This window comes from Zophobas morio, unplaced genomic scaffold (genome assembly GCF_036711695.1).
Source record: "Zophobas morio isolate AGI-343-1 ecotype UQ-CSIRO unplaced genomic scaffold, CSIRO_AGI_Zmor_V1 ptg000734l, whole genome shotgun sequence".
NCBI lineage: Eukaryota > Metazoa > Arthropoda > Insecta > Coleoptera > Tenebrionidae > Zophobas > Zophobas morio.
Window position 1 is genome coordinate 45,145 of NW_026972837.1, and position 25,533 is coordinate 70,677.

Below are 25,533 nucleotides of genomic sequence, written 5' to 3' on the forward strand. Positions count from 1 at the left end.
CTGCCTATTCTTAGTATTTAAATGTATTTGAAATATAAGGTCTTCATTTTTGTGAATAGTGCGAAAACCGTGGCGCAGCAGTAATTATTCTAAAATGATTTAATAAGACCCATGCAACCTTTTTTTTCCTACTAATGATATTTCCTGGTGCACGATCATATCGTAAAAGAAAACAGCAAATTTACGAACTCTCAACAGGGTGATAGCGTACACATTAGCTTTAAGCTTGTGTTAAAACAATCTCATATCTACATTAAAATTATTCGACCCCCCAACCCATGTATATTTAGAATCCAGTGCGCATATTTACCCCTTGCGAGGTCGGCGATAGCGTGCTACTGTCCAGGTTTCGTAACTGGTCTCATATGTCAGTGATGTGGCGATTTGAGACGACTACAGATAGCGAGAGCATTGCGTCGAAAAACGTTACCCAGAGGTTAAAGCTGGAGGTCTTGAGGAAAGGGCATCGCTGCGAGCAAATCACGGCGCCACGGCGCGCCCATCACAAAGCGTAGCGGCTTTGTTTGGCTCATTTGAAGCGAAGAGACTATTGCCGGTGGGCTAGTAGGCCTAGGTAGTACAAGCAACCTTTGTTGTGCAGAGTTTGCTTCGGGCACAAAGTATAGGGTAAAATGTTTGAACCGACGCCTTAACCTTCACCGTGATCTAGTTAACGTACGAACGCCACGAAAGCCTATTGTCAATAATAAACCTTAGGTATTTCCCCTGAGGAACACCTAGGAATTACCTTATTTTTAAAGTTAGCGGCGGTAGTGGTGTAGTGCTGTTCTTTGTGATAAAAAGGGCTTTGCTCTTTTCCACATTAATATTAATTTTTCATGGGCGACACCAGTTGGCAAGCGGCACTACGTAGTACTGGAGATGTTGGTGTAATAGAGAAGGTGACTTTGACTTGGAGTAAATCGCTGGGTCATCTGCATATAAGGCAATCGGCGTGTAGGGGTCGTCAGGCTGTGGCACGTCGCGTACATATAGCGCAAAGAGTAAAGGTGATGAAAGAGACCTTATGGGACTACGGCTTTTAGTGATCTTAGGGGTAAGCGCGTTACGCCACACGTACTTATATTAAAGACGCGACCCTTAAGGTAAGATTTGATCACGTTAAAAAGGATAGTAGGAGGGCTATGGTGCGCAATTTGTGAAGCGAGTCCTTGTACCAAACTCGGTCAAACGTTTTTCGAAATCAAGAAAAACGGCTTCCGTTACCTTCTTTAAATTAAGGGTCGCCTACTCTGGCAAGAGAAGGAGTTGTTGATTCGTGCAGTGTCCTTGTTAAATTCCTAACTGTACTTCCGGCAGAGCGTGGGTGGCGTCAACGGCTGATAAGAGGCTGAGAGGCCTGGATTTGCTTGGCGTGGATGCTTAGGGAGCATCACAAAAGTTGCCGTCTTCCAGGCAATAAAAGGGTATCCAGGGCCGTCTTAAGATTGGTGAGGAAGCATTGGCCCTCTACCGCTACCATTGGTAATTGCTTTAATATCACGTTGCTGATACCATCGAGGCAGGTGACTTTTGTCTCGGTAAAGCGTTGATAATTTCTACGATTTTGACAATGCCTCAAGCTGTTCCTCGGCATCAGCAAGGGTTTAATTCCAAAAGTACTTCATCGGCAACTAAAAAGCAGGTGGCGCATATTGATTGGCGAGGTAACTAGCCAAAAGTATCGCTTTGTCAGCATTATATCATTACATAATTGCCGTCTCCCATAGTAGGTACGCGCTGCGTTTTGTATTTCCAATAAACTTCGATTCAATATATGACGTTGTCTCCCACTCGGTTTTGGCGCACCAACAACCTTTCCTAAGGCACCGGGGTAGCCTATTAAGTGCTACTTTATCTTCAGGCGTTGTGACCCCGTGATCACTAGTATAAAACGTTGCCGCTCGCAGATGAAGGCCTTCAATTCATCGGGCAAGCGGTTAGGGCGAAACTCATATTCACATGTATGACCGGTATGGTACTCCAGGGTCAAAGCGCCCTCGTATTTAGCAACAGCAACGTTAAGTAGGACGGGCTGAATAAGACAGAAGATTTCATGAGCCAGTTCTAGTATGTATCCACAGTAACTCCTTTTCGTCACCCAAATTAAGAAGAACTAACAGATGGTCCGACGAGAGTTCGTAGAGAGCTTCCATTTCCGTTAAAATATGCAGCAAAACTAAAGCGCGCAAATGGGACTTGAAATCGTGCGATTTTATATAAAAATTTTATTCTTTTAGCATAAGTTATTTACAATCTAGTTCCTTAGTAATCCTTTAGACGCATAGGTATCTCACTAACTTGGACTCAAATGTCTTTAGACGATTAGTTTTATCTTCTAGCCCTCTAGACTGAACTTGCTTTTTTAGCCCAACGACAAAAGCGCAAAACCCTTGAAAGTACTAAGACAAAGTAACGAGTGAGGCACGCTTATAGCAATAATACAGGCGTTATAACTGCTATAATTGGGATCTGCTCCCTTATGGGACCTGGATGGGTAAACTTCCTTTACAATATGTAAGGCCTCCAGGGTCCTCTTTCAAAGCATGAAGTCGGCGATGTTTTTATATTTCAATGCTTATTAGCCTTTTCTTCTTCTTATGTCTTCCGTATATAAATAATTATGTTAGAAAATTTTCTAAAATTGTTACAGTGCTCCTTTTTTTATTAAATATCTTTTATATGTTGAGAAATAAGCAAAGAAGAGTTCAATGCATTAGTTTTTAAATTGTTAGAATGTTCTTTATATCGAGTAAAACATTCATCCTTTTATTGAAAGCAAATGAGGTTCGATTTCGCATTCAAGAGGCAGTTAAGAGTTTCGCTCAAAGGAAACTGCGCCTGTAAACTTATACGGAGGTTGTCAGGGTAAGGTGACAGATGCGTAATACATAATATTTGTTTTATAGTGACAAACTACTGTCAATACGCATAGCATAATATCTATCTCTCTCCTAAACCAAACAAAAGAAAGGTATAAAAAAAATTATGCTTCTCTTAAAGAGTCGTGATTTTCACTGGCCTTAAGCAAAATCATACAGAGTACTTAACAACACGTTGCGTAAACGCTTAATGAGCTTTACGGTTAAAAAGACATACAGGCTTTCCTTGAAATCAAAATTTTGACCTTCTAATACGTTCTACGTAAATGTGCTTGGATTTAAGTGGCATTATTTTTTACACTTTTAATTGTAAACGATTATTGAACACATATTTTTAACAGTTAAAAATTATAAAAAAAATGTATATATGCAAAGAAAGCTGGTAAATTTTTTTTATCTATATAAAAAACAATAATGAACGTAAATAAGCGCTTAGTACTCTACTTTGATTTTTAACTATAGAAGCTTTATTCGAATAATATGCATGATTTTGAAGTAGACAAGCTATATCTTCCAACCGGTTGTAGTTGTTTTATTTTAACCCTTAACCCTGGTGATGCTAATAAAAAATAAAGATAATAAAAGCATTTAACAATTAGTTCAAAATTATTTAATTACGTTTTTGCCCTTGTACTAGTAAGTATAAAGTTGGTGAAAGCATCTTTAAAGTGTCCTGCTACGTAATGGTACTAATAAAAGGTTACTAATATCTATACGTATTGATATCCAATATGTGAGTATTTGTACGTATTTTGTCAGTTCAAATTTTAAACTTTCTGATCACGCGACTTCTCATGTGGCTTATCTACTAATGTAAATTTTCTTTCGTTAAAGTGGTTACAAATAAAAGTTATTTTATAAAATGGAAGAACAAAACTTATCTCAAAAACCAATTCAATCTTTCGTAGCAGGTTTTATATTATATATTAATTTTTTTTAGTTCTTTTTTTGTAAATAGTTATATTTTATAATTGATCTAATATTAGGGGGATTTGGAGGCATTTCTCTAGTTGTTACAGGACATCCTTTAGATACAATAAAAGTTCGCATTCAAACAATGGAAGTAAAATCTGGTTCTACTCCTCCATATACAGGTCAATAATAATTTATTAGTTATTTTATTTTTCTTTAGATTTTTTTTTTTCAGGTTTTGTTGACTGTTTTCAAAAAGTTATTAAAAGAGAAGGCATAAAAGGTCTTTTCAAGGGGATGGCAGCTCCTGTAGGCGTTATTACTCCTGTTTACTCTTTATGTTTTTTAGGTTATTAATTTTTTTAATTTTATTCTGTAATTCATGTTTACTTTATTATTTTGTTTAGGTTATTCTTTAGGACAGCAACTTTTTTGCGAGCAGGGCACATACAAAGTATATAAAACTTGTTATATAATTTGAAGTATGTTATTTATAATAAATGTGTATTTATATATTTTAAGCATCTAAACGATATAGAAAATGTAGTTAGGATTGGTCTTGCCGGGGCTTTTACTAGGTATATACTTTCCCACCTACTTTTTAAATTAATTAAAAAATTTAATTTTTTTAAAGAATTCTGTATTATAAAAAGCCATCATAATTTTTAAATCTTCTATATTTGAGTTTTTTTCATGACTCTATCTTTTATTACGAAGTTTATAAAATTTTTATTAAAAAAGTTGCCTTTACGATTCTTTTGCGCACCCGAGAGTTAGAAATTTATAACTAATAAGCGATTGTTGCAAGAACTCTTGCGGTTTTTTATAAAAAAATTTTTCATGCATTATTTTTACGTTAATGTTTTTTTTTTTTTGAAGTAATTCTACCTTTATAGATTCACGACTCTTATAAGAAAATTATATTATAATCTCTCCTTTCTAACCATTCTTAGTTATTCAATCTTCTTTGTTTACCACAAATCCTTCTACTTCACTATTAATCTGAATTTTATTATCATTTTTTTTAGTTTTAGATTATTGCATCTGATATATACGACACGTGTAAATGGTTAACTGCTCTTACCACATTAATTTAGTCGATTTACGTCGAGCCCTAAAAAAATAACATCGCATCTTTAATTTTCCCACGAGCTAATTTTTTTTAATTTTATATATTCTTTGCGCTGTGATTTCTAGTTATTATCGACATTGCTTTTTTTTAATTATTATAAAAACTTTTACTTTTGTTAAACTTTAATTTTAAATATAATTTTTCGTAGTAATTTATTTAATGTTTATTTCTTACTTTACATAAAAAAATTATAATAAAAAATATTGTGAATTTATATTTTTTAATTAATTTTTATTCCGATCCCACTATTTCCAAAAATTAGTTTATTTACTTCACCTGTTTTGGCTCCTGGCGAACGGATTAAATGTATACTGCAGGTTATCAGTATTATTATAAATTTCTTATTATTTATTACTCTATTAATATTTTTAGCAATACTTTATTAATTTCCTTTTTAAAAAAAGTTAATTTAAAATTTATTAATTTTTAAATGAAATAAATTATTTTAAGTTAACATTTTATATTTTTTTTTTAAAATTTTATCTAAAATTTAATTACACTTTAAAATTTAGATCCAGAGTTCAGCAAAAGATAACATGAAATTTAAAGGACCTGTTGGATGCGGAAAAGCGCTTTTTACTGAAGTAGTTAAAAAACTTTGTGATATCATAATCTTTGCAAAAAAAAAATATTCAGGGAGGATTTCGCTCATTAGCACGAGGCTTTTGCGCCACTCTTACTCGCGATTGGTTTTTTTAATAAAATTAGCATTTAAATTATTTAAATTTTTAGTGATCTTTTTACTGAAACATAATTTTTTAAAATTGTGTATAAGCGTGACCTCCTTATTAATTAGATTCAATTATAATATTTACACTTATGTTTATACTTAGCGTTTATACTTAATGCTAATTTTTTCAAAATTATTTAATAATCAAATTATCAGGCATAAAAAACTTTTATTTCTAATTAAAAAAAGTGTGACCTGCTAGTAATATTAATTTGCATATTTACTTTTCCACTTTTTGCTTATTTTATTATTATCAGTGTTGGCTCTGCCTTCTACTTTAGTACTTACGAGTACTTAAAAAACTTTTTTACTCCCGCAAACGGAAATGGGTGAGCATTTTACTATATACTTATTAAATTAGTTAATCATCTTTAACTAAATGATAAGCTTATTAACTAAAAAAAGATTGAGAATACTAATAAGATATATAAGTCTCATAAATGCTGGTTCCTCTGGCAGTTGGTATAGAATTTAATACAGCACTACTGTTGTAAGTAGATTTAAGTCAATAAATTATTGTAGACTTGCACTACTGTTAATTATGGCAACTGACGCAAGTCACAATTTAAATAATTTATTAAAGAAACAGATATTCTAAATTTACTTAGGATCTAAATTTATATTTTTCTTTTCGCTTATTCCACAGCTAACATATATTCTTTTTTAATTGCTACGAATTTAAAAGTATATTGTTTTTCTTATCGCTTATTTTGATCTTAAAAAATAATTAAAATTTTATATTAGTAATTTCATGCTATTATATTTTGTCTTTTATCTATTTAATTATTTTTTTAATTCCTTAAAAGACTTACTAATAGATCTTTATTTTTTTCAATGTCAATTAATATTATAATAAATTCTTTATTTCTTTAAATATGATTTGCTTGAAGTATTTATTAATAATACGAAGTAAAAACTACTGTAAATTCATACTGTAAACTCGATTTTTATAAAATAATCAGGCCCACTGCTATAGGGACGCTCATAGCTGGCGGTTTCGCAGGAATTATGTACTGGATCACTGTTTTACCTATTGACACCCTTAAATCGAAACTACAGGTTTATAAATTATTTAGTAAATTTAAAATTAACTTCAGTGCGGCGGATTTATTTGTCTATAAGTTAATTTATTTTCTAATTTATTATTATTACAACTTAATTTAATTTAATTTCTGAATGAATACTATTCCTTTAACAGGTTAACTATTTTTTAATTTATAATTATTATTAAAAGTCAATTTAAAAATTTAAATTCTACATAATATTATTATTATCAAATAAAAGGGACAACGACCGACTTATAACTACTTTTTCGGCAGATCGCACCGCTTACGAAGTACCCTAATGGAATGCGCAGCGTTTTCGTCGAGATGATCCGAACGGACGGCCCTCTTGCGCTGTACAGAGGGCTGATCCCCGTTGTCCTTCGCGCTTTTCCCGCTAACGCCGCCTGCTTTTTTGGTTTCTTTGATTCCTTAAATTAATTTTTTTTGTAAGTATTTAAATATTATTTTCAGGTTACGAAACTGCTGTTAAGGCGCTGAATTTTATTGGTGTCGATTATTAAATTGAAAAATAATTTTAAGAAAATGAAATGCAGCGGGCCTGGTTCTGTTTTTTAAATCTTTCTTCGCTGTTAACAACTTTAACGATTTAAATAAAAAATCGATTTTAGATTCATTTGGCGTTAAGCTCTAACAAAAATTATTTAGGTGAAAATTCTTATTTTCCAATATTTAATTTTACTATAATTAATAATAAATTTTACAAAAAAAATTACTAAAATCTTCGTAATACCAAAAAATTTTAGAATCTTTATTTTTAGTATTGGTTTTTTTCAAAATTAATTAAAAAAAATTTTCTTTTCTGTTTCGAAAGTTTTAATCTTTACTAAATGCAAAATAATCAAAACTAGCAAAGATTACAAAAGTAAAATATTTATTATTTGAGCTAATTTAATTTAATTCTGGTTAACAAGCGCCAATCAGCGCATCAAGCCAAAATGAAAAGATTTTATTCTTGGTCTCTGCACATCCAAAAGAGTGGCCTTCATTATAAAAATAAAATAAATTATATAAAAAAATGCACGACAACGGCCGATTCTCAAAAAAATAAGCCATTCAAAAATAATTATTTTATAAATTTCCTAAATTTTCTAAAAAAGGCAGCAGCGGACAATTATAAACTAAAAATCATCTCAATAACTTCAGTTTCTTATAATATTTTCTTAAAATTATAAATTTTGATATATTTATAATAGTTCTATAATACTAAAAAATATTTTTGTTAAAAAAAATCATCTCAAATTTTAAAGTACCTTCATTGTGAGAAACGTACTGAAGCTCAACAACGTCAGGTGTTTGCTCTAAAAGTGATTTAGTCCATCCTAAATTCGATTGCACATATAATTAACTTACAGAAAAACTATAAAATATGATGCTTTGTTAATGAATTAAAATTAATAAGCAAAATAATCAGCAATAGATTTTCTACTAAAATTTTTAAAAAATTTCTTTAACAAATCTTTTCATCGAATCGAAGCCTTAAAATCTATTTTATTAAATAAATAGTAAAACTACGACTTTTAATTATAAATATCTTAAAACATTAATTTATTTTAAAAATTTATAATACCAGAAACAACATAGGGAAGAACAGGGTCAAGCAGGCCGTGGGAAATAAAAACTTTCAATTTTTTATACTAAATTGATTTAATAATTACAATTTTAATATAATAAAAATTAATAAAACAATTCAATAAATTTAAAATAAAACAAATATAGCTTTAAAATTTTAATTAATGATTATTTATTTAAGCAACTACAAAAGTATTAACCTTTTTGTTATTATTCATCTTTTTCACCAAATCTGTATACTTCTTCAGTACTGCACTCCACTCCTCTATAACAGTTGGTGCCCCGCTAAGCATTGTGATTCCAGCAGGAGGCCCACCGCTGCCGAGTATGATAATTAAAAAAAAATTAATTCAAAGGAAATATTAATTTTACTTTACCTTTTCTCATCAGCAATATAACTATTTAGTCTATCTAAAGCAACATCCATAACAGTGATTGCTCCTTGACTAAATCCTAAAAAAAAAAAATTAATAAAAGAAAGTGTTATATTATAAACAAAAGACCTGCAAGAACTAGATTTTCGTGAGAAATTAAATTATACTTATCGCAAATTTGATCCATAAGCAAACTTAAATTTTTCCTTGCGACTGCCAGACCCTCTGGCCTTTCCCGAAGCAACTTTGCCTAAAAAGTTCGTAAAAATAATTATTATAGAGTAATAATAAAATTCTGATTGAACAAATAAATAAAGAAATTTTGTATAAACACAATATAAAAAAATTAATCAGAAATAGAAATTCTACCAGTACAGCTTGATCTCCGTTAGCGGCGTTAAGCCACTTAACTAAATCAATCTCCCACCACTGAGAAACATTTAAAAGGCCTAAAAAAGATAAAATCTTTATAAATTTTTTTAATATATAACAGATAAAAAATATAACACCCCCTCTTGGAGCTTGAGGGAATACAAAGATTATATTTTTATCTTCAGCAATACTAGTTTTTTGGTGTAAATAAAATTCGTTTGCAAAAGGTAATAATCCGATATTTTTTGCTTGAAAACCATGAAGCATAATAACAGCACCGTCAACCTTACTGATTAAACTTTTTGATTTTTCCACTTTTTTTTAAAAAAATTATAAATAAGTATCGTGATAAAACATTGTTTTCGGACATAACAAACGTATATATGCTTTTTTTAATAAAAACAATTAATGTTATACCAGCAACTATACAATTATAGCTCCCAAAAAGCTTTAGCTCTGTGTGCAAGTTTTGAAATCCTTCACCCACTGCTGCAGAAGATATATCTTTTGACAAGTCCTGAATGACGGCCACAGCCTTTTTAGCTCTATTCAAAAGTTCAGGCTTTTCTAAGCAACCTTCAAAAGAAAGATTAGCCGACTTTATTATCTCCTTTAATTGCTGAACTGAAAGTTTATCCAGTTCAAAACTATCCGAGAAAGTCATGACCAAAGCAGAACAAAGCAAGAAGAGCCCTCGCCTCCGACATGGCTTACATCATTTTAAAAAATATAATTCTGTGCATGTGCTGTTTTCGGTAACTCTGAAATACCTAATCAAAAAACGCTGAAAAAACTGATGGTACACTCTGACTGCGATCCCGAAAGGATATTATAACAATGTATAATTTTCACTTCAAAAATCAGATCAATCGCACTGATTGTTTTCAAATATAATACAACCAAAAAAATTGTTTTCATTACTTAAGTTACATAAATAACTCTGCAATGTTTTAAAATACTATTTAGTATGAAAAATTTCAGTTTAGCTGAGTCAGATTTTAGAAAAACTTTGCAATACCCCCTTACAAAATAATATAATATTAAATGAGATGTTGTCTTTTATTTTATAGTTTTGATGATCTTAAATTAAAATATGGAAAAGTCAATAAGGAAACTATTAACTAATTTGGAGTAAAAATTCCTTATTTAGTTATTTTCTTAGATAAAACTTATTTTACCAAAAGACAGTAATTCGAGTAATATTATAATGTAGCTTAAGTACTGATAATTAACCAAAAATATAAGCAGTTAAGTAAGTTATTAAGGTATGTCTAAAGCGAAATGTTTGTGAGCGTGCTTAAATATGTTAATTGAACTGAAGCAAAGCTATAAACATTAAATTGCTTGTATATTATACTAATGAAGTATCAAAAAAATAAAACATCAAGTGAAACTTTTAATATAGTCAAGGCAGCAGCAAATTGTTATGTAAAGATCAAAATTTCTTATTATAAGTCATAACAGTATATGACAATTGTTTATTAGAGCAACAAGTAAAGAGAGAAAACTTTTTTAAAATACTGAATATTTTTGGAAAAGGTTAACTGTGAGTAGCCAAGACTGTAGATAATATATATATATATCCTCTTAGAATTTGTTTTTCTTCAAACTAAAAAATTGCAACATTGCTTAAGAGGAAAGTTATTAATATTTACGCAGCATTTCTATAAAACTGCTTCGCAAAGCAACTATATATCGCCAGTCCTATGCTATTAGCTTTACTTAGGGTCTCGGAGATAGGGAAACTGTACTATTATATGTACTACAAGAGTGATGGCTAAAGCTACTAAAACACACTACAGTAAAAGGCTAGTTAAGCATTGATTTACTAAGAGAAAAAGTTTAACTTTTTTTTTTACTATAAAAAAATACTTTTTCTTTGAGTTTCTTTATGTTTAGTGCACCAACATAAAAATAGTAATGAATTATTATGGTAAAGCGGATTTATAGGTGGAGCGGAGCAGATTTAAAAAGAGCTTTGTTACATAAAAAAATAGTCAATGGTCTTTTATTTACGGCTTGACCAATATATTAATTTTTTATATATATATAAAAAACCCAAAATGGTGTAAATTTAAAAATTTTATTCATTTGGCGAGCGCCTATAACTAAAGTCCAGTAACATAATAAACTAAAAAATATCGCAACGTTATAATAAGCTGAAAAAAAATAAAATATTAGAAAAAACTCCAAAAGCAGATTCTTCTTATATATACGCAAAGAATATAAAAAAGTTTATTAAAAGTTTATTGCGATGAGCACGTACTGCTCATAGAAAACGAGGCCATTGCTGTTATAAAGAAAAGCGGAAGAATAATATTATCCAATTGCTCTGTGATAGCCTCCATAGCGCTCGTTAATAGCACAGAAACAATCGTAATGACCACGTCACTGGCAGATAGAAAAAAGCTTGGCGTGAAGAAAAAGAGAAGAAAACAAAACAAAAGTTGCAGAGCGATAGACGCAAAAGTTCCTTCCAAAGTTTTTCTGTAGTAATAATATATAAATAAATTTATGAATTAATAAATTAATAAAAAAATATACCTTGAATTTTTTTTCCAATAGTGATTGCCATAAAGCGTGCCGAAAGAAGCAGCCGCAGAATCACCTGAAGAAGTAATAATAATAGTAGTAATAATAACTGAATAATAATAAAACCAATTCCGACAGTAATAATTCCAGCAAACAAAGTTTGTGTATACAACAAACAGGAGTGATTATGAAAAAGCCACACAGGAATAGCATTGGCTATAAAAAAAATTCAGTTTGTAATAATAATAATACATTGAAAAAAATATAATATGAATAAATAAATATATATTTTTTTAAATAACCTAAAAGTAAATGTATATGCGTTACTATAAAAACTTTATTGCGATCACGTTCATCTGTATAACGGCTATAATAATTCTAAATAAAAAATAAAAAAATAAAAAAAGTATTATAAAGAATTACATAAAAACCTCAAAAAAGTAACAAAGGGGGGAAACTTTATATATTCGAATATACTCAATAATAAGAAAGCCGCAGAGCGCAACCGTGAAGGAAAGGCGAAGTAAATCAACGTCCAAATAAATTCCTTCTTATAATGAATTAAAAAAAGAAATATTATGAAAAAAATATTCATAATATAAATAATATTATAATAAATTTATTATTATTTTATACGCTTTTATATTTATTGTTTATATTATTATATTTATAATAACATTATTGTTTCTTAGTAGATTTTCTTTTATTTATTTTAATATTATTATTTATGTTTTGTTTAAGTTTATACAGTACTTGTATTTACGCTTAAATATTTCTTTATTGAATATTATAGTTAATTCCATTCTTTTAACATTTATATTTATTTTTTATATTTTTTTATTGTATTTACTTTTTAGTGCAGTTATTTCATTTACTTTTATATTTATTTCTTTTATTATTTATAATATTAGTTCCTTTTATATATATATGAGTGTTATAAACTTTATTATTACTTTTGTTACTATCATACTTATTCCAGATTTAAACTTTATATATTTATAATAAAGTAAGTGTTTATTTATTTTTTATTATTTCTATTAGACGCTTTACGATCCTCCTATCAATAAATAAAGTAAATATAGTAATAGTAAAAGCCTCCTGAGAATAATATCAGAAAATATATCAATAGAAACATAATCATGCAAGCACGAAAACTTCACAAAAATAAAAGAATCTACATAAAAAAGTTTGACTGAACTTTTTAAATAGTACTCTCGAAAAATATTTATTAAAAAATAATCATTGTTTACACATTTATTAGAAATAAAGTTTTTCTTATAAGAAAAATAAATAAATATAAAAATGTTTTGCTTTCTTTATTACAAGTATTATAAAGTAAATATAGTCAAAAAAGTTTTTAATAAACTTAAAAAAATACCAGTAGAAAAGACTACAACAGCAAGAGCATGGAAGTACTTTCGTAAGATAATAGAGGGAATGCTTTTTTTAATATCTACATATAAAATATTATCACAAAGTAAATATTAACAATAAATAATATTGTGAAAAATTTACAAAGATAATTATTGATAATAAATAATATTGGGCTTTATAACGATGGTTATTACTAACTTCTCATTATCAAAAATATACAAACAAAACTATTAACTATATATATGTAACTTTTATCATAATAATAACGAAATTATATAAAAAAAAGTTTTTATAATAAAATAAAGTATATATATATTTAAAAATACTGCCAATATCCAGTTCAAACACAAGCAGTCCAGCCAACGTCAGAGTAAGAAGGACAAACAAATAAACCAATCGAGGCCGCTCGTTGAACAGAAATATTAAAACAAACGCCGCTACGCTTTTTCCCGAACAAAGTGGAGCACAAACAAGAAGAGCGCAGGAAAAAAGGCTAATAAACAGATAAAATAAAATAGAAAACTAAAAAAATTAATAAATAAATAATATAGAAAATAGTATTAGTAAGGAAAATAAAAATAATATATGCGCTTAAAAAATATAAAAAAAAAGAACCGAAGAACTCGAGAAGCTTGAATAAATAGGAACAAGCAGTAGGCCAATCAGAATGGTAATAGCTATCAGGGCGATATTGGCTACAAAAAAGTCGCTTCTTGCCACCGTGAAGACAGAATGTTGCAAATAGCTTAACTAAGTGTCAAAATAAAGTTATATAAAAATAGCAAAAGTGTGTACAGTTTAAATTTAAAAGTAACCGAATAATAAAAGATACCAAAAATGCAAAAGATCGACGCATAAATTTAATGAAAAACGATTATATAATTTAATTTTGACCAAATAACTCCGTAACTGATACAATATAAAGTGAATATGGATATATTAAGCAAAACAGCAATATAAATCATCAGTATAAACTATTTATTATAAAAATTAGTTAGCAAAAAAGTTGTTTCTTTTTATTATTATAAAAACATCACTACAGTAAAATAGTATTATATTAAAAAAATTGTTATAAAGTTTACTGAGACCTACAAAAGTAATTATTATAGGAAAAAACCAAGAAGCTGGTAAAAGACAATTATTAATTATACTGAAGCAATATAGAAAAAGTTAATAAAAGTGCAAAGTTTTATTATATTATAAAAGTTTTATAACAAAGTCAATAGAAGGTTATTCATGGAGAAGTTCCTTATTTAGGTTTTTTTTATAAGAATGGGTTTGCACACGTTTAAAATAAAATGCAAAATAAATAATATTTTCTTTACTAAATATAAAAAATATATTTTTATATAAAAAGTATAACATAAACGACCAACCAAAAAGAAAAGAGAGACCAGTGACAAGTAAAATTGCGCAAGCACATTTTTACTCACATTTATTTATTATTGTAGATATTACTATTGAAGTATTTTTAATATATATATATATAGAAATCACATAAACATTAAAGAAATTAGCAAATCGCTTAGTATTATAAAAAATTATAAAGCAAAATGAATATAGAGTAAAGCAAAATAAATATTATAGAAAAAATATTTAAAGTATGAAGTTTGCATTAAAAAAACGTAAAACATTTTAAAAATCTAAAATTATAAAAATTTACTTTACTGATGGCCATAAAAAAAAATTCCAAAAGAGGAAAACTGAGTAACTGGGAAACCAAAAGGACTTCGCCTGCACTGAAATTCAGGGAACATTTTGTAGCAATTAAAAGAAAATGGATCCCAATAACAATCATCAGTAACAAAAAGGTAGTAACAAGCCCGAGAGGCTGAAGGAAGGGCACACCTAAAGCAGATGTGATTCAGGTAGATGAAAACTAATTTCTTAATTTACTGAAAAAAAAAATAAGTTTTGTATACTTAGAAGGATTCAATAAAATTTCTAATTATAAAATCTTTTTAATTAAATGTGGTTATAAACAAAAAAGAGTTTTTAATGAATTAGAAAAATAAAAAAAGCTTTAATAAATTTTTAACGTTTTAAAATTTAATAAAAACTAAAATGCCATTGAAAATTTTAAAAACAGACTTACTGATTAATAAAAAAGTAAAACTGTCAATAATAAAAAAACAAATTGTTTATATGTAATATATAATTATAAAAAATAATAAATAGATAAAAATTCTAAAAATTAATTCCAGATGGAGAAAATTATACAAAATTAATTTACAACAAGAAAACCGAAGCAAATCTATAAATATTTTTTAAAACTATTTTTTTGGACTAATGAGTTTATAAATAAAAAATTTTTGTAATAAAATTAATTTAAAAAATCTGATAAATTTATTAAAAGGAAATTTATAAAAAGTAAATTATAAGTTGTTATACTAATAATAATAAATAAACTGTAAGTCTCGAATAAGGAAGAAGCTTTCATCTAATAATATTTAGTACAATCAACACAATAATACTTAAAAATAAAGTATAGGTTTCCCAAGAAACATTTTTAAATTATAAAATAAAAATAGATTTAAAAATGTAAAAAGGGATTATTTCCCAATGCTGAAAAATATTTTAAAATTAACATCTACAGGAATTAACTAAAAAAATTTAATATTATTTAAACAAGTACAGCAGGAAAAAGTTAATAAGTAAATTAATAATAAGCAGCCTTTACAAAATTTTTTAAAAATTAAAAAATCAGGTAATTCTAGATCCTACAAAAAAAAGTTAAAAAGTTAAATATTATTTAATAAGCGTACCAGAATAAAAACAAAGAAATAATCCAACCATGAGGATTGAAAGATTTAAAATTTCCTTGACTGTTTGAAATTGAGATCTTCAGAAGTGCAAAAGTTTTATACATTACTTATACCAAAAATGAATTAGAACATACTTTTCTTTATACTTCATATATAAATTATAGATGTTCATCTCATAGAGAATTAGGAAACTCTGAAGCAAACTAATCCAACCATAAAAGTCTATTAAATCTTTTATAGATTATTAAAAATAATAGATATATACATTAAAAAAAAGAAACCTTCGTATTGTTCAAAGCAGTTATACTGAAAATTTTTTAATTTTAAAAGAAAAGTGGGAAGTAACAAGGAGCCAAGAACAAAAGAAGAACTCGCATTTCTAAAAATAAATTTAAAGAAATACCCACTGCTTCACGTAAATTATTTATAAATAATAATTTTTTTCGCTGATTTTTTAATTAGTAATCATATAATTAAAATTAAATAAAAATTATATAGTTTTTTATGATCTACTTTAACCGCTAAAATCATAGTTACGAGACTATAGAGATTATATATATACTTTTTACTGAAACTAAATACAATTTTTTGGATAAAAGTTTTCATACACGTGTTGCAGTAAAATATATAGTAAAATTAAAATTTTTAAGAAATTTTTAAGTTTCCGAAGTAAAAAAAAACTTGTAGAAATTTTAAAATCTATCTTAAAAGTAAGTTACTTGATGTTCCTGTAAAAGAACCCGAACGTAAAATAAAATTATGATCAATTATAAGTTAAAGCAAGCACAAGTTAACTTTTATACAAACATATAAAATCCAGAGTACTTATAATTTAATCTCTACCTTAGAATTATAATTATTAAAAACTTAATTTATTTAAGTAATAAATTATACTTTAGCTATAACATAAGTAAATATTAGATAAACAAACTATCTGAACTTTTTTTAAAGATTCAATTATAAAATAAATTGTTACCAAAAATTCTAATATTTATAAATTAAGTTATATAATATTACTTCAACTAGAATATTACTGTTTAAAGTTAAGTTTTGTTAGATGACGATAACTTTATAAGAAAAAAAAAAGAAAAGGAACAGTAAATTTAGAAAAAAGTTAAAGTAATAAAGTCACCTGAAGCGGAATAATAACTTGGAACTCAGAGAAGTTAAAGAGGAGGCGAGCAACAATAAGAATGCTAAAATTATATGTCACCGTGCCGAGTCATTATTGTAATTAGTAAAAAGAGTAAAAAGATATGCTACCTAAAAAGTTTTTAGAAAGCCACTTATAAGGATCATTGAAACAACAAATTAAAACTAAAAGGGCCATAAAAGTGCCTTCGTTAAGATAAAAGTGCTTAAACGCTTGAGATAAAAAAAATAAATTGTTAGTATGTTTAACGCAAAAGTTAAAGTATACATAAGAAATAAGAAAGGTGTGTTGACTTGTAATTAAAAAAGAGGTAATAGTTATGAGTACAGATCATAATAATGGAGGTAACTATGGTTAAGCGTCTTCCTCAGATCTTAAAAATAAGTAGTGTTCACATTTAAAATATTTTATATAGTCGATAATTTAAAAACTGGCAGTCCAGTATTTAGTTTTAAAACAATTTCAAGAGAAACTAATACAGCAAAGCTATCCTGTACAAACCCAGGGGCATCGTGGTTTCTGGTTAATGTTTTTATCACTTCGGAACTGGAAAAAGAGTGTATGCAACAAAGTTCCATTCATAGATCATTATAAGCCTTAAAATTAAATAAGAAAAGGAGATTTGAGTTGTTAACCTTTTATATTAACGAGTATAATTAAGTTTTTTTAAAAAATTATAAATATTAAAAAAACTAGTTTGGGCTCTAGCACTGTTTTTGTTAAAAAGGATTTTGCAAAGGTTTAAAATATATAATGTTCACTAGTTTGTGAAGTTATTCCACTTTTTAACTTTGCTGCCTCACTTTGTAATGATTATAAGGACAGTTAAAAAGAGACTAGTTTGTAATATTAAGCAACCTACGATAAAGGAATGCGACTAATTTCTCAAACTAAAATGAAGTACTGATTGTTTACTGTTTAGTATGGTCTTCTGAAGAGCAATTGTTCTCGATGGATTAAGAAGTATTAATAAAGTTTTTTAAAATTACTATGAACAAAACGAATAAAAAAAAAATTTAATTGTAATAACTATAGAAGAAGGTTTAAAAGCTATTAATATAGTTCTTTCCTATAAAACTGACCCGGTCATATATTAGCTTTGCGTTTGCTTTCCTATGATGTGCTCCTTTTTAAATGTAAAAATAATATTACACTTAAAGCTAATGTGGGCTTGGTTCTAATACAAAGTTGCGTGTTATTATATATATAATCTCTAATTGTCTGTGTTTGCTTTTTTACCTCACTAAACAACAATAAATGCCTTTCTTTTTGGAGCTAAAAAGAATTAAAAGTATTGAATCCTTTCAATTATTAAGTTTCACCTTGTGCACTTACAAACTGTGAACTTTGCGTTAGGTCTTTAATTAAGCTTCTCATAATTACTTTTACATGAAAGTTTTGTCGGAATAATAGTACGCTTCATTTAAAAACCCTTTCAGTGCTTCTCCCTTACTCTAAAAACACTATATGTTATATATTACTATATTACTGACCTTCGATGTTTTTTATATAAATATAAATGAATTTACTGGAAATTATATTTAGTTATGACGGATAAGAAGAGCAGTGAGCTATCAAAAGGTTTAGATTTAGCACTTGGTGAGTAAAATAATATTAAAAACGTTTTTATGATACTCCTTTACACTACTAAGGTAAGCGAAGTAACTCCACCAAAAAATCAACGGAAACTCGTAAAAAGATCAAGGTCGAAGCTGAATCTTCTTCTCTCTTTCGTGGCTATACTAATATTAACAGTGATTTTTTAAGAAGTAATATCATTACTAAATAATATAAACTTTCTTTAATCGAAGTCATTAGTTATATATTAATAGCGGGGATTTTACCAATTTATGTAATTCTTTGGTGTGTAGATACTTGTTAAATAAGGAATATATAATATCTGTAGGTAGAAAATTTTATAATGAAGTAACGGAAGCTTCTAGTAACGGCAACACCGAAAAAGTTGAACTCCTTATTCTTTATGCTATTGATTTCTGCAAGTATTCTGCGCTGGAGACGTTTCAGCTACTTTTGTTGCTCTCATGTTATTATGCAAACAGTTTCCATATATTTTCGGCTCTTCTGCAGTATCTTCGGTAAATTAAAATATATTTTTTTCAATTGCTGTGTATTATTATTTTTTTTTACAAACATGTAAGACGTTAATTACAATTCTGCGCCCATCTTCTACATCCTCTTTTAGGATTAAGGCTAACCCTTTTATCCTGGTATAAAATTTAGCTTTTATATAATATAAAATTAAAGTTAACTCCTTTTATTATAAAATTATATTGTGTAGATTGTACTAATCTACACCTTTACTAAAAATTTTTCTTTAGACTATTCCCAATTTCTAAAATAAAATTTGGAATGTGTAATTTTTATAATTAATTATAAATATTATACCATTTTACATTATATTAAAGAATTTTTTTATAGTTACTTTTCTCTAAAAAAAAATTTAAATTTATTTTAAGGCTAGTAACTTTTGTTAAATTAGAGGCTTTTATTTTAATTTTAAGTTGAATACTATTATTATTCCCTCTTAAAGTACTTTTTAAAGTATTTATTTTTATTTACAGTTCTATTAATGGATCATTCCTGGTGTAGATAATCCTTTAACTTTTATTAAAACTTATAAGACCATAACATTTAGTAATAATTCCTCTTACTACCCTTTTTAAATATTGAATGAAATTATTTCCTTATTTTGTTTATTTATTTATTTATATAAGAATTTTATAATATTCTACTACTTATTAAAATTATATAAAACAAAATTAATTATTATTATTCTAATTTTTTAAATAATGATAATAAAAGTAAATTAAATTTTATTTGTTTTAAATGTTTTAAAATTTTTTACGAAAAAATAATAAAAACTATATGAAAAGTGAATTTAATATTATTTCTATAAAAAATTTTTACATTAATTTTTTTTTAGCAAATTATATACTAACTTTTCTTTTTGGAAAATTTGTTATTTACTTTTTGCTTTTAGTTTTGATAATAATAACTTTTACTTACTAATTTTAATTTTCAATATTTTAATTTAGATTTTTGTTTGTAATTTACTGTATTGCGGATTTGAAAAATCCTATAACTGACCTCTTTCCTTTCTATCGGTACTTGCTTTTTTTTTTAAAAGAAGATTAACCTACTAATATTTTTAATTTAATGTAAATTAATATAATTCATGTGCTGAAAATTTGATTAATTCTATTTAATCAGATTTTAAAATATTTTCATAATAAGCTAAAAAAAGGATCCTCAAAGTTGCTTACATTATTTTTTTATAGAAAAACTTTTGCTAATTTAATTTTATTTTTAGAAGAAATTTAATTATTTATTTTTATTTGTTTCTTTTTTTTCGTTTATATTTATATATAAAATTAATTATTATTAATCTTTTTAATACGACTTTCTTACTTTGATAGAAAATTAATTTCATAAAACTTTTTACATTAATTATAAAGTTGTTATACTTACTGAGTTATACTTTTTTTTATATTTTTATATAATTTCTTCGAGGATTTACTTTTTTATAATATTCTTTTCGTTGTTTTTACTATTAAAATTTTTTTTTCCAGTAAGTAAAAAATTTTTTTTCAAGAGTCTATTATATATATTCATTTTATTATTATCTGTATACTCAATTTTACAACATTTATTGAAATTTTAGTAAGTTATTATTTTTAATAAACTTTTTTTCTATTTATTATTTTGTTATTATTATATTCTAAAAACTATTTATTGTGAAGTTTTTTCAAACCTTTTTATTTACTTTGCTAACCTTTTTTACTTATTAGTTTTACTTTTTTTATTTTCTTCTTTTTCTATTATTTCTTTATTATTTCATAAGACTATTATAATAAATACTATCTTTTTTACTTATTATAATATAATTTTTATATAAAATGCTAAACTTCACTTTTGTTTACTTGATTATTTTAATTCTATCGTTAAGAAAAATTTATTATTTATATATAACAAATATTATTTTAATGCTTCAACATTATTAGTAAATTTTTTTTTTCTTAATAATTTTTAAACTTTATTTTTATTATCTTTTATTTGTTTTTATATAAATTATTTTGTTTATTATTTTTTTTTTCAGTGAATTTTTATTAAACTTTATAACGATAATAAGTATACTGTTTTTTATTTTATTATTTAACTATTACAACTTTATTTTATGATTTTTTTTATTTACTTTTATATATTTTTGTTTATTAATTTTCAATTATGTTTTGTTTATATATCTTTTGTCATAATAAAAAGTATTGCTCTAATAAAAATACTAATAAAACTTTTCTATTATTTATTGCATTTTTGTTTTTTCTATTTTTATTGTTCTTATATGAAGAAATATATTTTTTCTGGTCCTGCAGGTTTACCTTGAAGATTGCAGTGGCGATCGAGCGTGGGTAGACCACGAGGCCAACACAGTATTCGTTAAAAATATAATAACTGCTTTTGATTTGTTTCACGATTCCACTGAAAAAAAAGGCAATTTATAACTATTCTTGAATATAATTTTTAGATTTATTTTTTTAATTTAAATTTTTTTTAAAAAAATTAATTTTGTGAAATCCGTTAACTTTTTTTGATATTAGTGTTTTATTGGTTGTTTTATACCTTAAAGTTATGGTTTACGCTTTTTTATGAATAAGTTTTACGTGTGGACGCATTGTGCTACTGAAGATTGATTTTTTTATTTGCGATTTACTTTAAAAAGTTTATGTTTAATAATAAATACTTTTTTATAGACATTTATTGAAAAGCTTTTTATAAATATTTAATTTTTATATATATAAAATCATTAAATTTTTTATTTTTTATGAATTTTATATTAAAAATGTAAAATATAATAAAATTAGTTTTAATTACTTTTAAGAAATAAAAGTTTTATAATACTAATAGTTTTTTCTAATATTTAACTTTTTTTACTTTTATATATTTTGTATAAATCTGTGAAAAAGTGTAATAGTGATTAAAATTATAACTTTATATAATATTTTATTTACCTTTAAGTATATTAAATAATTTTTTGTAGTGGTAAGTGTATATATTAACATGGAATTTTTTCATAAGTTTTTTTTTTTCAATAAGAATAGTGAACTTTTTAATATATTATTGTTTATATTTTTTTTAGAGTCTGAAAAGTCTGAAAGCTCGACTTCTATTGTCCCTCGTTATTCGCATTATTCAAAAAAGGATGTTAAAAAAATACTGGATGACGTTAAAATTATATATAGTTTTGCTTATTATTTATTTTTTAAAGCAGTTTATTATATAGAAAAGTTATACTTTTTTATTATTATTTATTATTAAAAAATTCTATTAAGTAAACTTTTTTTTAAAAAAAATAAAAATAAAAAATAATAAGTATAAAAAGATATAATTCGTAATTAAAAAAAATGTAATTTTTTGACGGCATAAAAAATTTACTTTTTATTATTCATTATAATAATTCTAAACAGTAAAACAGTTGTACACTTTTTTTTAGTTTATTTAACCTATAAAAAAATTATTTATAAATTACTAATTCTCTTTATTATTTATAATAATTTTGCTTAACAAGATTAAAAAAAGTTGAATTTTTCTGTGGAGTTTATAATATTCATAATAATAAGTGAAGAAAATAATAATAATGAACTTTTTATATTATAAGTTTTCTAATTTTTTTTAATTTTACTGGTTAAGTTTTTACACTAAATTTTTAATTGGTAGTTTTGTATGAAAGCAGCTTTATTTTTTATTATTTGGTTTTGTAACTTTTTTAATGAAATCAAATTTCATTAGGTTAGAAGAATATAAATAAAATAAGCTTAAATTTTATTTAAATTGTGAAAAAGTAATGAAATGTAAAAAAATATTTTTAATAGAAAAAGTAAAATATAGTAAAAAAAAATAAGCTTGAATTTTATTTATATTTAAAAATAATAAAAAGTAAAGATAAAAAAATGAAATGCAGTAAAAATAAAAATAAGCTTGAATATTATTATAAAAAAATAATAAAAAAGTAAAAAATAAATATTTCAGTGAAAAAATATTTCTAAAATATATATCTAAAATAAAGGATATTGAAAAATATTTAGTTTTTATTAATATTAATTATAAAATTATATTTAAAAGTTGTATAATTCTTTGTTTACTTTATAATATTGATAAGAAAAGTAGAGCAAAGTTTCTTTTATTATTTTTTTAAACTTTTTTTTAATAAAATATTCATAGAAAGTAAACTTTTTTTTATACCTATTACTTTTCTTTTATAAAATATTAATAAAAAATATAACTTATTTGTATATTTATATTTTTTGAACTAAAATTCTTTATTTTACATATTCTTATATTTTTATGAATTTTTTTAATAAAAAAATTTTCATTAATTTTTTAGCTTTAAAAAATAATTTTTAAAGGCTTGAATATTATAAAAAAAAATTGTTTACATTTCTTTCATTAAAAAAAGTTTTAGATATGTTGGGGTAGCAATAAAAAATTTATTTATAATGAACATTTGCGAGTTTTATTACTTAATATTATTATTATGAAATTGTCAATTTTTTCAGATATCTTTTTTATGAAAAAGTTTTTTTATAGAAATATTTTATTATCTGCATACTTACGAGTCTTACTACTTGATATGATTATAATGAAATAAGAACTTTCTTAATCAACTTTTTAATGAAAAGTTAATTTAAAGGAATTCAATTTTCATTAAAAAGTTTTGTTTTACTATGTGACATTATTTTGTTGGGAAAAAAACTTTATAAAAGTAACTTTTTCTATTGAAAAAACCTTAAAATATTAGAAATGAAAGCTCATAACCGCGCCTGGAATACGCTTAATAATACACAAAAATATATAAATATTTTAGATATGTTAAAAATATTTATGAAAAAGTCGAAATAAAGAAGAAAAATTATAGAGAATTTTTAGCAGAATTTTCAAAAATGAAGAAAATAAATAAAAAATAATGAACTTTTACGCCCAGTCGCTCAGTAAGAAAATAAGATCGATTGAAGATAAAGCAATCATAACATCTAATCGAACAAAATAAACTAATCGGATTTTATAATTTAGCTTTAATAAGAAAACTGACAGCTTACCTAATTAAAAATTATTTTATAAGATTACATCAATCTGGTAGCTTTATTTATTAAAGGGCCAGTTTATACCTAAATGTTCTTATGAGCGGTATATTCAATCTATTATGCTTTCGATTGGAGTAAACTTTTATAAGGATTTATAATTATAATTCATTGGTTTTTTAGCAATTTATAGTTTTATTTTGTTATTCAATAAATTTCTTATTCTTTTATTATCTCGTATTGGTAAGTCGTTCATTATTTTTGGTGATACTTAAAGTTTTATTTTTTTTATCGTTTGCACGTATATAATATTCTTTTTAAAACTTTGCTTATTATATTATTTAAATAATCAATCAATTTTATTAATGAGAAGACCGTTGCCAGCTGTAAGGAGCATCACCAATCCATTAGATTGTTAGCGTCGCTCATGGCTCTTCCTTATCTACGCATCAAAGCCGCTCAGAACTTACAAGTTTGGGCTCAGAATCCAAATATTACTTCGAGCCAGAAGGTTTTTCATTTCATTATTTTTTATACGTATAACTACATTAAAAGTAGTGCGAGTAACTCATAAGCCTCTCTTATGGTTTCATGGCAAAAGTTGAGTATTCATTAAAAAAAATTGGTACTTTTTTGGGTCGGATTAAAACTCAAATACGTACACCTCTCAGTGGCAAAGTCCAGTGAGAGGTGGTTTTAAATCTAGCTTGGCAAGTAGGCGGGTTTGCCAATGTTCATAAAATTTTCTGAAACTATTTTGTTAAAAAAGCTATTGTAAATCTTATTTTTATGTTTATTATATTTTTCAGAATTTCAAAAACCTGAAGGTTCTTTTAACGTCATTAGCTGCCAACATTCAGATTCACACCTGCCACGATGAAGAAGTTGTAGATTATTTGTTGAGTTTGAAGACCAGACCATCTTTTCATAGATTGGTTGGTCTTTCATGCTCAAATATTTTACTGAATTCGTTTTGTTAAATACTTTTTTTTTACTGTTTTTATCATTCATACTAGTTCTTTAATTGTCAATAACCAATAGCTATTTTAACAGCGAATCATAATTACACATATGAAGTTGACAGTATAAGCAGTAATTGGCGTATTAAAAAAAAGTTGGGGTCAACTTCTAGAGTTTACTTATAGGTGGTCGATTTTGGGTCACCATTTTTATATCCTGCACGTTTTGATTGGTTGTTGGGGGCCATAGCTCTCCTCAATATACAACTTTTTATAAATAATCAAACCCTTTAGCGCCAATATTTTATATATATATATAATCAATAACTATTGCATATTTTTTACTGAGAAATTTAGTTGAAATTCACTACTATTTCTACTACCACTTCCATTATTTAGAACGTTCAATGTATACTTGATATTATTCGAAATACTGGCGGCAGAGAAAGCGGCTTTTTATTTTTCATAATACAGCAAACATGTATAAATGAGCTTCGCGAGAACACCACGTTGTCTTCTTCGTCAAATAATATGGATATGTTATGTTTAACGGTCCTGCAGTTTGTAAGTTCATTATATTCTATCTACTATCCATGATATATTTTTTTCCTTGCAGGA

The 25,533-nt window shown here is 25.8% G+C and overlaps 2 protein-coding genes and 1 long non-coding RNA gene across 3 annotated transcripts; 1 reads left to right on the forward strand and 2 right to left on the reverse strand.

The window, feature by feature from the left end:
* Positions 1 to 2,844: 2,844 nt before the first annotated feature.
* On the forward strand, positions 2,845 to 7,245 carry LOC135121821 (mitochondrial carnitine/acylcarnitine carrier protein-like). The gene is made up of 13 exons (XM_064046105.1): positions 2,845 to 2,868; positions 3,717 to 3,793; positions 3,869 to 3,976; positions 4,030 to 4,143; positions 4,202 to 4,248; positions 4,317 to 4,372; positions 5,189 to 5,243; positions 5,439 to 5,510; positions 5,563 to 5,615; positions 5,914 to 5,985; positions 6,619 to 6,715; positions 6,976 to 7,117; positions 7,174 to 7,245. The coding sequence occupies exons 2-13, from the start codon at positions 3,745 to 3,747 to the stop codon at positions 7,221 to 7,223; spliced, it is 915 nt and encodes a 304-aa protein (XP_063902175.1). The 5' UTR covers positions 2,845 to 2,868; positions 3,717 to 3,744; the 3' UTR covers positions 7,224 to 7,245.
* Positions 7,246 to 7,623: 378 nt separating this feature from the next.
* On the reverse strand, positions 7,624 to 9,691 carry LOC135121818 (uncharacterized). The gene is made up of 9 exons (XM_064046101.1): positions 9,456 to 9,691; positions 9,176 to 9,352; positions 9,036 to 9,115; positions 8,796 to 8,916; positions 8,670 to 8,745; positions 8,493 to 8,610; positions 8,291 to 8,357; positions 7,974 to 8,042; positions 7,624 to 7,703 (listed from the first exon to the last, which is right to left on the reverse strand). The coding sequence occupies exons 2-9, from the start codon at positions 9,303 to 9,305 to the stop codon at positions 7,627 to 7,629; spliced, it is 738 nt and encodes a 245-aa protein (XP_063902171.1). The 5' UTR covers positions 9,306 to 9,352; positions 9,456 to 9,691; the 3' UTR covers positions 7,624 to 7,626.
* Positions 9,692 to 13,276: 3,585 nt separating this feature from the next.
* On the reverse strand, positions 13,277 to 14,775 carry LOC135121807 (uncharacterized). Its single transcript, XR_010279127.1, has 3 exons — positions 14,608 to 14,775; positions 13,560 to 13,694; positions 13,277 to 13,437 (listed from the first exon to the last, which is right to left on the reverse strand). It is a non-coding gene; the product is annotated as an uncharacterized LOC135121807 (long non-coding RNA).
* Positions 14,776 to 25,533: the final 10,758 nt, after the last annotated feature.